The sequence below is a fragment of the Rhinoraja longicauda genome, chromosome 36, assembly GCF_053455715.1.
Source record: "Rhinoraja longicauda isolate Sanriku21f chromosome 36, sRhiLon1.1, whole genome shotgun sequence".
Classification (NCBI taxonomy): domain Eukaryota; kingdom Metazoa; phylum Chordata; class Chondrichthyes; order Rajiformes; family Arhynchobatidae; genus Rhinoraja; species Rhinoraja longicauda.
In genome coordinates this window covers 13264565-13279216 of record NC_135988.1, presented here as the reverse complement: position 1 = coordinate 13279216, position 14652 = coordinate 13264565, and the positions used below count along the sequence as shown (strand labels likewise).

Sequence of the window (14652 nt, the reverse complement as noted above, 5' to 3'; positions counted from 1 at the left end):
AATTGAACGCAGAAACCTCTACAATAAAAACAGCTAATGCAGTAAACAATCAGTAGGTCAGGCAGCGCCTGTGGAAATAGAAACGGCTAACACTCCAGTAGAAGACCCTTTGGGGGTTTAGGGTGACTTTCCTCGTGGCTGTCAACAGAAGGTGTTAAATTGTGATTTTATTTGCACTGATCAGCAATGATGTGGCATGAGAAGGTGTGCAATGCAATGGTTGTCGGAGTTGTGCATAACCTCGTGTTATCTGAAGAGTTTCCGAACCATATTGTTAGTTTGGGATCGGATCATTAATGGAAGATTGGCACAAAGTGCTGGAGTAACTCAGCGGGTCAGGCAACATCTCTGGAGAAAAGGAATGGGTGATGCTTTGGGTCTGAACCCTTCCTCAGACTGGAATCCTGGTTAGTTTGAAGTCTGATGTATTGTAGTGGGCTCTGGCAAGGCCAGTGTTTAGCATTAACGTCCCTGGGAAGATGATGAAGATACACCTCTATAAGCTGCTGCAGTCCACTTGGTGACAATAATGCAGAGTGGTGCACATTATTTTTCTTGACACAGCTGACTGATTTGCTGGAGCCATTTCAGAGTGCAATTGAAATTCAGCCATGTAACTCTTTAGACTTTTAGACTTCGGAGTTACAGCACGGGATTAGGCCCTTTGGCCCATCGGCTCACAGTTTAAGGATAAGGGGGAAGTCTTTTAGGACCGAGACGAGAAAGTTTTTTTTCACACAGAGAGTGGTGAATCTGTGAAATTCTCTGCCACAGAAGGTAGTTGAGGCCAGTTCATTGGCTATATTTAAGAGGGTGTTAGATGTGGCCCTTGTGGCTAAAGGGATCAGGGGGTATGGAGAGAAGGCAGGTACGGGATACTGAGTTGGATGATCAGCCATGATCATATTGAATGGCGGTGCAGGCTCGAAGGGCCGAATGGCCTACTCCTGCATCTATTTTCTATGTTTCTATGAGTCCCTGCTGACACTAACACTGTCCTACACGCAAGGGACAATTTACAATTTTACACAAGCCAATTAGCCTGCAAACCTGTTCATCTTTGGAGTGTGGGAGGAAACCGGAGCACCCAGAGAAAACCCACGCAGGTCAAGGGGGGGAAAGTACAAACTCCGTACAGACAGCACCCGCTGTCAGGATGGAACCCGAGTCTCTGGTGCTGTAAAGAAGCAGCTCTACCACTGAGCCACCGTGCTGCCCCTCCAAGACTGCCATCATGTTTAGAAGAGTTGTGGAAGGTTGGCAGGCTTCCTTTCCCGAGAGAACCTTGTTCCAAAAACCCATCTGATACTCCAATCTGTCACCATTCGGAGTAACTATCTTTTCATTCCAAATTCACTCAGTTAAATGAGCCTGTTCCAGATATCAATTGAACTGTTTCGTAGAATGTAGAACAGTAAGCGCAGAAAGACAACTTTGGCCCACGATATCTATTTTGAACATGATGTCAAGTTAAACTAATCCCTTCTGTCTGCACATGATCCATATCCCTCCATTCCTTGCATATCCACATGCCTATCTGAAACACCACAATGATATTGACTCGGAGTGCTACAATCTGGAATCGGGTCCTTCGGCCCAACCTGCCCACACCGGCCAACATGTCCCAGCTACACTAGTCCCACCTACTGGCGTTTGGTCCATATCCCTCCAAACCTGTCCTATCCATGTAGAAGGTCAAAATCCCCTTCTACAACAACCTTATTTGACCTTCATATATTTGCTTCCACCACCACTCTAGATATTGTGTTTGGGGTGCCTGGAACTCTGTATAAAAATTTATACTCTTTGCAGTTCGTATATTAATTAAAATTTTTTAAAAAAAAATTGCCTGCACATCTCCTTTTAAACTTTCCCCCCACTTACCTTAAAGCTAAGCTATCCAATCTTTGACATTTCCACCCTGGGGAAAGACGTTCTGACCGTCTACCGTTCCAGTTGTCTGAATGGGGGTGTGCAGTCAATGATAAAAGCCGCTTCAGTCAGCAGTGTCCTGTGTGTTTGGCCAGCTTCTATGGAGGGATAAGGACTATGCAGACAAGTTGGACCAGCTTAGATGGGCAACGTAGTTGGCGTTGACCAATTGGGTCAAAGGGCCTGTTTCTGAACTGTACAGCTTTCTGACTGTAATAGTGAATCTGGAGTTACATTTCGGCCAAACCGAGTAAGGAGAGCAGATTTCTTTCTCCGAGAGGGTGGCACGGTGGGAGAGTTGCTTCCGAACGGCGTCAGAGGCCTGTGTTCGATCCTGACTACAGGTGCTGTCTGCACGGAGTTTGCACATTCTCCCCGTGACCACGTGGGTTTTCTCCGGGAGGTCTGGTTTCCTCCCACACTCCAAAGACGTACAGGTTTGTAGGTTAATTGACTTCAGTAAAAATTGTAAATTGTCCTTAGTGCGTGTAGGATAGTGCTAGCGTACCGGGTTCTCTGGTTGGAGCGGACTCGGTGGGCCGCAGGGCCTGTTTCTGCACTATATCACGAAACTAAATTAAACTGAAAGACTGGTGAACATTGTTACAACCATTTGGTAGACGTTGTTATTGTTATTCAAAATGATATAATTGATTTAAATACTTGAATTGAAATTCGATCGGTGCTGTGGTGGGGTTTGAAATCGCGTCCGGTTCAGCCTTGGCTGCCAGTCCAATATCTTAGTTTAGTTTAGAGATACAGCGCGGAAACAGGCTCTTCGGCCCCCCGAGTCTGCACTGACCAGCGATCCCCGCACATTAACACTATGTATAATCCTCTCACCTTCTGTCTCCTTTTTCTGTTCGTTTACTTATTTATCTATTTATTCAATTCTCTATGTTCTAGAAATCCCTGTAAAGCGTCTTTGAGTGTTTGAAAAGCGCTATATAAATGTAATGCATTATTATTATTATTATTACTACCCTACACACACTAGGGACAATTTACACATACTCCAAGCCTATTAACCTACATACCTGCACGTCTTTGGAGTGTGGGAGGAAACCGAAGATCTCGGAGAAAAGTCACGGGGAGAACGTACAAACTCCGTACAGACAGCGCCCGTCGTCAGGATCGAACCCGGGTCTCCGGCGCTGCAAGGCAGCGACTCTACCGCAGCGCCACCTTGGCCGCCTACACTGCATTACTGCAACTGTGTACGTGTACGGGTAACGTGTGCATTGTTTGTTTCAGTTGACCACGTGCTGGTGGAGCCTGGGGTCAGTCTGATCACGGCCTTCGAACAGTGGAGAGAGTGGGCGGACAGCAAGTCGTGCTGTGACTACTCGCTGCACGTTGACATCACGGAGTGGTACAAGGGGCTGCAGGAGGAGATGGACTTCCTGGTGAAAGAGCACGGTGAGGCGCAAGAAACGGACTCGCGAGTCAGCGGGAAGTGACCGTAACCCTGTGGCCTGTGCACCATCTGTGCAGAGATAGCTCGCCCTGCTTGTAAAATGTGCAGGCTCTGTAATAGACGGGAGGCAGAACTATCGCAATGTTTAAGAAACATTTTGATGCTATTGCAACGTTTAAGGAACATTTAGATTTAGATGGGTACATGGATCGGACAGGTTTAGAGGGATGTATGGGCCAAATGCAGACAGGTGGGGCTAGTGTAGATGGGACATGTTGGCTGGTGTGCGCAAGCTGGGCTGAAGGACCTGTTTCCATGCTCTATGAGTATGACTATGGCTCGATATGTAGCAAAGCCAAATGTAATTACTCTCATCGTAGTTACAGTCTAGCCCCTGCTGTAAGACTGTATGTATGACTCTATGAATAGTTTTGTGGGATTCATGGTCAGTGTGAGAGGTATTGTGCCATCGAGTGACGAATGAGCTGTGGCGTGATGCCCTCCATGTTCAAACAGCCAGGTTTTGATGTCAAATATGAACGCATGGGTGGTGGCGCCAAAACTTGGAAAGTGCCCACACTTGTAAATATGCAAACAGAATTTCATTCTGCAGTTGCACATGTGGCAAATAAATCACCATTCAATTAAAGCAGAGAATGCTGGAAAATCCCAGCAGATCAGGCAGCATCTTTGGAAAGAGTTCACATTACGGGTTGAAGATCCTTGGTCCGAGATTTGGTGGAGATTGAGAAGGAAGGAGACTTGTATCTAGTTTAGAGATGCAGCATGGAAACGGGTCCTTTGGCCCACCGAATCTGCACCGACCAGCGATCCCCGCACACTAACACCAACCCACACGCACTATGGACAATTTACAATTGTACCGAAGCCAATTAGCCTACAAACCTGTGCGTCTTCGGAGTGTGGGAGGAAACCGGAGCACCCGGAGAAAACCCACGCAGGTCACGGGGAGAAAGTACAAACTCCTCACAGGCAGCACCTGTGGTCAGGATCAAACCCTTGGCTCTGGCGTTGTAAGGCAGCAACTCTCGGTTTAGTTTATTGCCACGTGTACCAAGATGAGGAAAAATGTTTTCACTCAGAGTTGTAAATCTGTGGAATTCTCTGCCTCAGAAAGCAGTGGAGGCCAATTCTCTGAATGCATTCAAGAGAGAGCTAGATAGAGCTCTTAAGGGTAACGGAGTCAGGGGGTATGGGGAGAAGGCAGGAACGGGGTACTGATTGAGAATGATCAGCCATGATCACATTGAATGGTGGTGCTGGCTAGAAGGGCCGAATGGCCTCCTCCTGCACCTATTGTCTACAGCGAGAAGCTTTTGTTGCGTGCTATCCAGTCAGCGGAAAGACAATGCACGATTACAATCGAGATATTTACAGTATGTAGATACATGATAAGGGAATAACGTTTGGTGCAAAGTAAAGCCAGCAAAGTCCGAACAAAGATAATCCCTACCACTGTGCTGCCCCTCCCCCCATGTCTCTTGTTGCAGTCTGCTGTAGCTTGGGGCACTGCAACATGCATTACAGCTGGCGAAGCACCAATGCAGCCAGACACTGCAGTAGCTAATGTGCACACTGCAAGCTCCCACTAAAGCAAGCTGCAGGATCGCGACACGTAATGTGTTGATTGATTGAGGAATGAATATTGGCCAGGAGCCCAGGGCCGACTTTCGAGTCTTGGGCTGAGGGATCTTTTGCATCCGCCTGAGTAAGCGGAAGACTAGTATCTTCTCTGGCAGCTCCCGCAGTGTAGCATTGCCCATCACTGCATAGAGTCAGTGCGCTGAGAGACCTGGAAGCGGAACTCGTCTCTCTGACCCCGGGGGCTGGTGGGGGGGGGGGGGGGGGGGGAACACATACCACATGCAATCACACAGGCAAAGCTAATCAGTTGCCAGATCAAAGCAAATAATATCACTGACAATAAAGTATCTTTCATTCATTCATTCGTTCATTCATATGGAAGGGTTGATAAACTGCGGTCTGTCCCTGTGAGTTTGATTTGGAAATGGGACTGCGTTTTATTGAAGATAGACACAAAATGCCGGAGTAACTCAGCGGGACAGGCAGCATCTCTGGAGAAAAGGAATGGCTGATGTTTCGGATCGGAATCAATACTGAGTGAATTTGATGAATCAATGCTCCCACTTAAACAGTGGAAAGTGTGTGTGTGTGTATGTGTGTATGTGTGTGTTTGTATATAGCGTTTTTCAGGGTTCCTCTTTTAAAGGTCAAAAGGTTTGACTTTCCCCAAGTGATTTTTTCGCAAGTTAGTCAAGCAATGTTACTGATTTAATACGGGGAGTCCAAAAGCTATCAATAAAATAAACTCCTCCTTTCCCATTCCTCTCCAGGTGTGAACTCCTTCCTCGTCTACATGGCTTACAAGGATCGTTACCAGCTCTCTGATGCCCAGGTAGGCTTGCAACATGACGGATATTCCGAGCAACGTTGCTCCCACCTTCCTGTGATGGCTGAGCGACGTACATTAATCTATTTCTCTTTTTGCTAACAGATGTACGAAGCCCTGAGTGCGATCCGAGACTTGGGGGCCATCGCCCAAGTTCACGCTGAGAATGGTGACATTATTGCTGAGGTACGTGGTTGGGGAACGAAGATGCACGCGTGTGCCCTTATCTGAAAACAGTTGAGGTGCACGCGGGACGCAGGCATCTTGCACGTTTTAAAGGCGCCACTTTATTGTTGACTGGACGAAGCAGATGGCAATGGAGTTGAGTTAACTCGAGCGCTGGTTTCCTCTGTCCCATCAGAATGGTTGGTAAGCAAGTGTGAGATGTTCACAGAACCAGAGGATTAAGACTAAATCATTCAGTTTCTGGTTTGGATTCCCCATGATCTGTAAATCCATTCCCTTGCACCTCCAATTCCCAAATGGATCTGCATTCACAGCTGGAACTGATCTGTAAATCACCTTTTCGTTTAGTTTAGAGATACAGCGTGGAAACAGGCCCTTCGGCCCACCGAGTCTGCGCCGATCAGCGATCCCCGTACACTAGCACTATCCTACACGCCAGGGACAATTTACAATTCTTACCAAAACAAATTAAACCTGTACGTCTTTGGACTGTGGGAGGAAACCCAAATTCCCAGAGAAAACCCACGCATGTCACGGGGAGAGCGTACAAACTCTGTACAGATAGTACCCATAGCCAGGATCGAACCCGGGTCTCTGGCGCTGTAAGGCAGCAGCACTGGCGCTGTCAGTAGCGGCTCCAACTGAGGGCAGATGGTTGAACGTTAGTTGTCTTGCAGGAAATGGTCTTTCCCTGGCACCTCGCTACCTAACAGCCCACGCCTGAAGGTTGTCTAGCTGACACAGACTGCTTAATTGCTGAGGAGTTGTAAATGGAACTGAACATTGCGCAGTTCATCAGCAAAAATGTGTCTCCCTCTGATCTTGTAATGGAAGGAAGGTCATTCATTGCGGCAGCAACTGAAGCTGTTTTGGCCTAGTGTGGGAGGTCCAGTAAGACAGTGGTTAAGATAGCTGTTCAGCACAAGGACCTTTGGACTTCCTTTGACATACAGCACAAGGTCCTTGAGAGTCATCCTTTGATGTACAGCCATCTATAACCATCCAGCAGAAGGTTCTAGAGGGTCATCCTTTGATGTACAGTTAACTACAACTGTACAGCATATGGTCCCTGGAAATTATCTTCAAGATTAAATGCAAATAGAGGATTGAATAGCATGTCGTATTTTTATTAGATACTAGACCAAGTGGACCCGTTGGGCCCAAACCTCTCCTGCATTGGTGCAGCACCCTCTCCTCCCCCCCCCTCCCCTCCCCACTTCCCCTTCCCCCTCTCCATCCCTCTCAACCCCCCTTATCCACCCTCCACCCCCCCTCCCTCCCCCCCCACATCCCTCTCCCTCCCTCCCTCCCTAGGAGATAGATTTAAACTTTAAAATGTGAACAACTTTAAAAATATAACACCGATTTCAATCAAACTACTTGCATTATCACTAAAGTGACAATGGTGAGTAAGGTGGGCCTAAAGTTGTTGCGCTATCGTGTACCGTTTTGGCTGAAGTTCAGTCACAAACAAGATAACAAACGAGAGTTTTAGTATAATGGTTTTTTTTTAATAACCTATTGTGATTGGTAATCAGGAATTGGAGAGTGTGCAAGATTTCAGTCGATCAAAATTTGTATAAAGGTTGACTCTTAAGAGCAGAATTTTATAGAGTAGTGCGGTAACTGTGACTGCTGCTCTCCTTGTGCACGAGAAAGTAAGGTGTGGCTGGAAAACGAATGCAAGTTGTCAGAGTCCAGTTGTATGGCACCGACACTAGGGACACTAGCCCTGAGGTAGTGTACAAACACATGAGAGGAATAGATCGGGTAGACACCCAGATTCTCTTGCCCAGAGTAGGGGAATCAAAAAGCAGAGGATGTGAGGTGGGGGAGGGGGAAGATTTAACAGGGAGCTGAGGGGTTAACCTTTTTCACACAAAGGGTGGTGGGTGTATGGAACGAGCTGCCCGATTTCTCTTTTAATGGCAGGAATTTTCTACAGTGTCGGGTTGAGCCAAAGCTGTGACTGGTCTGGAACAAGAAGTGTGCCCAGTTCTCAACTTGGCACCACGGCCGTTTCAGAGGCGTTCCAGTGTGTTGGACTATTTCTTGATATTGCAGTTTAGTTTAGAGATACAGCGCAGAGACAGGCCCTTCGGCCCACCGAGTCCGCACCAACCAGCGATCCCCGCACATTAACACTATCCTACACTCGGGACAGTTTTTGCATTTGTACCAAGCCAATTAACCTACAATCCTGTACAAACCTTTGGAGCTTGGGAGGAAACCAAAGCACTCGGAGAAAACCCACGCGGTCACGGGGTGAACGTACAGACTCTGTACAGACAGCACCCGTAGTCGGGATCAAACCTGGATCTCTGGTGCTGTGAGGCGGTAACGCTACCGCTGCACCACCGTGCCGACCCAATGTCCTTGGCACCACGGTGGTTTCCAGAGGCTTTTCCAGTGCGTCTGATGACTATTTTGTGATGTTGCGGTTCTCCAACGATGGCACGGGCTGTGTGCCCTGACCTCTGTGCTTCACCTTGCAGGAGCAGCGGAGGATTCTCGCGCTGGGCATCACTGGGCCTGAAGGCCACGTTCTCAGCAGGCCAGAGGAGGTAAGAGTTTAGGTTTTGTGAAGGTGCTGATCAAACGGTTGGATTCACTGAGTCGCAGCACGAAGCAGGTCATGCAGCCCAATACATCCATGCCAACCTAGTTGCCCATACGAGCTGGATCCTAGGGCTAAACCCAATGGCACTTTTGTGTATTATCTCCAATCGATGGAAATCCTTTCTTTAAACATCTGGAACTGTACAAAGTGGTCTTATAAGTGTCCTGCATAGCTGCATCAATGTTTTCCAACCTGTATCTTTAGTAATAAAGGCCGGCATTCTATTAGAAATGGCTCTAGTATAATCAGGCCATTCGGCCCATCAAGCCTACTCCACCATGGAAACACGCAGCATGAAAGCAGGCTCTTTGACTCACTAATACCCACCACCAATCAAGGATCCATTTGCAGTAATCCAGCGTCCATTCTTATTTTAATCCCCATAGCTCCATCCAAATTCTACCCACGCCCACACACTAGGGACTAATCACAGTAGCCTGTTGATCCGCCTCTTGTGTGAGAGAGAACATGAATGCATAGCAGGTATCAGAGGTCAGGATCGAACCCTGATCACTCGAGTTGGGTTTGGTTTAGAGATACAGCGCAGGAACAGGCCCTTCGGCCCACCGAGTCCGCGCTGACTACCCCGTACACGAACACTGTCGTAGACACGAGACACAGTTTACAATCTTTACTGAAGCCAATTAAACTACAAACCTGTATGTTTTCGTATTGTGGGAGGAAACCGGGGAAAACCCACGTGGAGAACGTACAAACTCTGTATACACAGCACCCGTGGTCAGCATAGAACCCGGGTCTCTGGCGCTGTAAGGCCTCAACTCTACCACTGCATCACCGGACCGCTCTAGCTACATCTACTTGATCCTCATTCAATGCAATTGGGTCGGGAGGCTCCAGTTTAACGATGGGCCGAGTGGTTCTCTTTGTCATTAGTTTTTCTCCGTCTCACCGCAGGTCGAGGCGGAAGCGGTGAATCGGGCCATCACCATCGCGAACCAAACCAACTGCCCGCTCTACGTGACCAAGGTGATGAGCAAGGCTGCAGCTGATATCATCGCTCAGGCCAGGAAGAAAGGTGTGTGTGTGTGTGGTTGTGTTGGTCGATTGAATCCCGACCTGATGTTGTTCGAATCCCATCATGAGGGCCTGTGCTTTTGGGAGAGGTTGGGGAGGCTAGGACTTTATTCCTTGGAGTGCAAGGGATGATCTTATGAGGTTTGGCTGAGGGTGAGGCTTAGGGATGATCTTCAAGTCAAGTCAAATTTATTTGTCACATACACATACTCGATGTGCAGTGAAATGAAAGTGGCAATGCCTGCGGGTTGTGCACAAAAAGAATTACAGTTACAGCATATAAATAAAGTTAATAAGTTACTAAACATAGCACAAAAAATGTCGACAAAAATTTAGTCTCTGGGGTTATAAAAGTTGACAGTCCTGATGGCCTGTGGGAAAAAGCTCCTTCTCATCCTCTCCGTTTTCACAGCGTGACAGCGGAGGCGTTTGCCTGATCGTAGCATCTGGAACAGTCCGTTACTGGGGTGGCAGGGGTCCCTCGTGATCTTGCTTGCTCTGGATCTGCACCTCCTGATGTATAGGTCCTGCAGGGGGACGAGTGTAGTTCCCATGGTGCGTTCTGCCGAACGCACTACTCTCTGCAGGTATCTTATGGAGGTTTGTAAGACCATGAGTGTGTAGAAAGGAACTACAGATGCTGGTTTAAACCAAAGTTAGACACAAAAAGCTGGAGTAACTCAGCGGGTCAGACAGTATCTCTGGAGAAAAGGAATAGGATCGTTCTTAGAAGAAGAGTCTCGACCCAAAACGTCACTTATTCCTTCTCCATGGATGCTGTTTGACTCGTTGAGTTACTCCAGCTTTTTGTGTCTATCGAGCCCGGTGTAGATGCACAGTCTTTTACCTAAAGTAGGAGATGCAAGAACCCAAGGATATAAGTTTAAGGTAGGAGGGGAAAGATGCAATGGGAATCTGAGGGGCAACGTTTTCACACACAGGGTGGTGGGCACATGGAATGAACTGCCACAGGACGGAGTTGGGGCAGATACTAAAACAACATTTTAAAGACATATGGACAAGAAAGGTTTAGAGGGATATGGGCCAAATGCTGGCAGATTGGACTAGTGTAGATGGGGCAAGAAGGGCCGAAGGGCCTACTTCCATGCTCCTATGACTCTCATGTCCTATAAAGAAAGAGAGATGCACTTCCACAGCACTCGTTGTCCCCTTCAGAAGCTCCAAAGCACTTCACAGTCAAAGGAGCACAGCTTTCAGTGTGTAGGAAGGAATTGCAGATACTGGTTTACACTGAAGATAGACACAAAACGCTGGAGTAACTCAGCGTGACAGGCAGCATCTCTGGAGAGAAGGAATGGGTGACGTTTCAGGTCGAGACCCTTCTCGACTCGAAATGTCAGATTCCTTCTCTCCAGATATAGAAACATAGAAAATAGGTGCAGCAGTAGGCCATTCGGCCCTTCGAGCCTGCACCGCCATTCAATATGATCATGGCTGATCATCTAACTCAGTATCCCGTACCTGCCTTCTCTCCATACCCCCTGATCCCTTTAGCCACAAGGGCCACATCTAACTCCCTCTTAAATATAGCCAATGAACTGGCCTCAACTACCTTCTGTGGCAGAGAATTCCACAGATTCACCACTCTCTGTGTGAAAAAAAAGTTCTCATCTCGGCCCTAAAAGACTTCCCCCTTATCCTTAAGCTGTGACCCCTGGTTCTGGACTTCCCCAACATCGGGAACAATCTTCCTGCATCTAGCCTGTCCAACCCCTTAAGAATTTTGTAAGTTTCTATAAGATCCCCCCTCAATCTTCTAAATTCCAGCGAGTACAAGCCGAGTCTATCCAGTCTTTCTTCATATGAAAGTCCTGCCATCCCAGGAATCAATCTGGTGAACCTTCTCTGTACTCCCTCTATGGCAAGAATGTCTTTCCTTAGATTAGGAGACCAAAACTGTACGCAATACTCCAGGTGTGGTCTCACCAATGCCCTGTACAACTGCAGCGGAACCTCCCTGCTCCTATGCTGCTTGTCCCGCTGAGTTACTCCAGCATTATGTCTGTTTCCAGTGTAATGGAGGACATGCAGCAGGCAATGCACATAGTAAGTCATACAGAGTGGAAACAGGCCATTCGGCCCAACTTGCCCATGCTGATCATGATTCCCCATCTACACGAGTCCAATCTGCCAGCATTTGGCCCATATCCCTCTAAACCTTTCCTGTCCAAATGTCTTTAAAATGTTGTTTTCATACCTGGCAGTATCACGGATGAGCATTAGAAGTTATGGACCTAGTGCTGGGTTTTTTAAAATGGTCCACGTGGGTTTTTTGTGCTCCGTGACTCAATGAATCAAAGTCTTTATATAAATGTTGGCATTTTTCCACTAGGCACTGTTGTGTACGGGGAGCCAACCACTGCCAGTCTGGGCACGGATGGATCGCACTACTGGAGCAGGAACTGGGCGAAGGCAGCTGCCTTTGTGACTTCCCCTCCTCTGAGCCCCGATCCAACCACGCCAGACTACCTGAATTCCTTGCTCTCTTGGTAGGTGTTCGGCTTCCTTGGCGCATGTTCCCCAACAGAAACTAAGGGGGGGGGGGGGGAGATCCAACTGCAGGTTAATTGGCTTCAGTAAATTGTCCCTAGAGTGTCACAGCAGTAGAGTTGTTCCCTTATAACGCTGGAGACCCAGGTTCGATCCTGATCTCTGGTGCTGCCTGTAAGGAGTTGGTCCATTCTCCCTGTGACTCTGTGTGCTCCAGTTTCCTCCCACACTTCAAAGATGTGCAGGTTTCTAGGTTAATTGGCTTCTGCAAGTTGTTCTTGTGTAGGATAGAACAATGTACGTTGGTTAGCGTGGACTATGTGGGCCGAATGGCCTGTTTCCACGCTGTATTTCTAAACTGAACCAGTTAAACTGTTTGAAACAAAGTCTACAATTGAGTTGGGAAGCGAGGAACTGCAGAAGCTGGTTTATATAAAAGGACAAAGTGTTGGAGTAACTCTGTGGGACAAGAAGTATCTCTGGAGAACATGGATGTCCATGTTCTACCATGTTCTACCACCCCTGTTCTCCAGAGATGCCGCCTGACCCCTGAGTTACTACAGTACTTTTTTTATCCTTTTCTACAATTCAGGTGTCTGCTGGGGTGGGAGGGTGGCTGTAGACAGTAGTTAAGCATTGGACCCTTTTCCCTCTGTCACTATTAAAATAACCACATTATAAGTAGTTACATTAACTACATTAGTTACATTAACTATTGAGGTATGGTGGTAGAATGAATCTGTCAATAGGTTAGTGCGAAGATGATCTTGATATGGTACGTTCAAATACCACTGTGTGGAATAATATAAGAAAATAACTGCAGATGCTGGTACAAATCGAAGGTATTTATTCACAAAATGCTGGAGTAATTCAGCGGGTCAGGCAGCATCTCAGGAGAGAAGGAATGGGTGACATTTCGGGCCGAGACCCTTCTTCAGACTGATGTCGGGGGGGCGGGACAAAGGAAGTTTGTGGAATGTTAAGTTGGATAAATCGGGTTTGGATAAACCAGCGATCTCTGCGCACTAACACTATCCTACACACACTAGGGACAATTTACATTTATACCAAGCCAATTAGCCTACAGCCAAATACATCTTTGGAGTGTGGGGGGAAACTTGGAGCTTCCTGGAGAAAACCCACGCAGGTCACGGGGAGAACGTACGGTTAGGCATCCATAGTCAGGATCACATCCGGGTCTCTGATGCTGTAAGGCAGCAACTGTGCCACCTGAGGACAATACAGAACCATTGAACCAGTAGCCCTGGGAATTGGCCGGCAAAGTGGACAAGGTGTAGAATCAGTCATGATGTTATTTGGGCGGACCAGGTGGAAGGAACACTGGGCCTGGGCCTAAAACTCTTGGAAAAACATTTTCAGTCAGAGAGTTGTGAATCTGTGGAATTCTCTGTCTCAGAAGGTAGTGGAGGCCAATTCTCAGAATGCATTCAAGAGAGAGCTGGATAGAGCTCTTAATGATAGCGGAGTCAGGGGGTATGGGGAGAGGGCAGGAACGGGGTACTGATTGAGAATGATCAGCCATGATCACATTGAATGGCAGTGCTGGCTCGAAGGGCCGAATAGCCTCCTCCTGCACCTATTGTCTATTGTCTTCATGGTATACTTGTCAATTGACTGTCAGAGTGCTCGAAGCCCTCCTGTTGAGTCTTGACCCTCCTCTCTCCAGCGGCGATCTGCAGGTTACTGGCAGCGCTCACTGCACCTTCAACACCTCCCAAAAGGCGGTGGGGAAGGATGACTTCACCATGATCCCGGAGGGCACCAACGGCGTGGAGGAGAGGATGTCCATCGTGTGGGACAAGGCCGTGGTGAGTACCTGGACGCGTCGCAGAGCCCGTGGAGAAGCTGCAGAGAGGGCGGGCTGTGGGCCCTGCACGTGAGAGGGCCGGGTTGCTGGAACGACTGAAGGAATTGCTGGCGTCTGATGGATGCATGCATGAATGAGTCGACAGATTTGTACCAGTTTTGTGAAACAAGGCAGGATGTTGGAAGCTGACCCTGCATGGTCAACAAGGATGAGACTTTTTCTTTTCAAACATTCCTACGGTGCTGGGCACTGGGTTTTGGAAGTCGGTGCCAAGGCTGAGCCCTCTGCTCAAACAGCTGAGTTGTGCATTGTGAAGGCATTTGCCCACAGTGGCAGTTAGCTTAGCTTAGAGCTACAGCGCGGAAATAGGCCCTTCGGCCTACCGAGTCCGCACCGCCCAGCTATCCCCATACACTAACACTACCCTACACACGCTAGAGACCATTTATAATTATACCAAGCCAATTAACCTACAAACCTGTACAACTTTTTTTATTATCAAAATTTTTTTTATTCAAATATTTAAAAACAATATTTACAATGCAATAAAACAAAACAGAACCTACCACCGGAATACAATACAAACAAATATACCAAATGAAACTATTATACAACTATATTACAATCCCTATCCAGGATGCATCCAATCCCCCGCGGTGCCCAAGGGTCCCGGAAATCCCCCAGGGTGCCCG

The 14652-nt window shown here is 47.7% G+C and overlaps 1 protein-coding gene across 4 annotated transcripts in view; it reads left to right on the top strand.

Moving 5' to 3' along the window:
- The window catches only part of LOC144610411 (dihydropyrimidinase-related protein 2), a 37764-nt gene that overhangs the window by 11195 nt on the left and 11917 nt on the right, over positions 1–14652 (top strand). For all 4 annotated transcript variants that reach the window (XM_078429064.1, XM_078429063.1, XM_078429067.1 and 1 more), the window contains exons 4-10: positions 3187–3351; positions 5725–5786; positions 5886–5966; positions 8462–8530; positions 9502–9622; positions 11975–12131; positions 13820–13961. In XM_078429064.1, coding sequence (XP_078285190.1) covers positions 3187–3351; positions 5725–5786; positions 5886–5966; positions 8462–8530; positions 9502–9622; positions 11975–12131; positions 13820–13961 — 797 coding nt within the window. The remainder of the gene's footprint in view (positions 1–3186; positions 3352–5724; positions 5787–5885; positions 5967–8461; positions 8531–9501; positions 9623–11974; positions 12132–13819; positions 13962–14652) is intronic.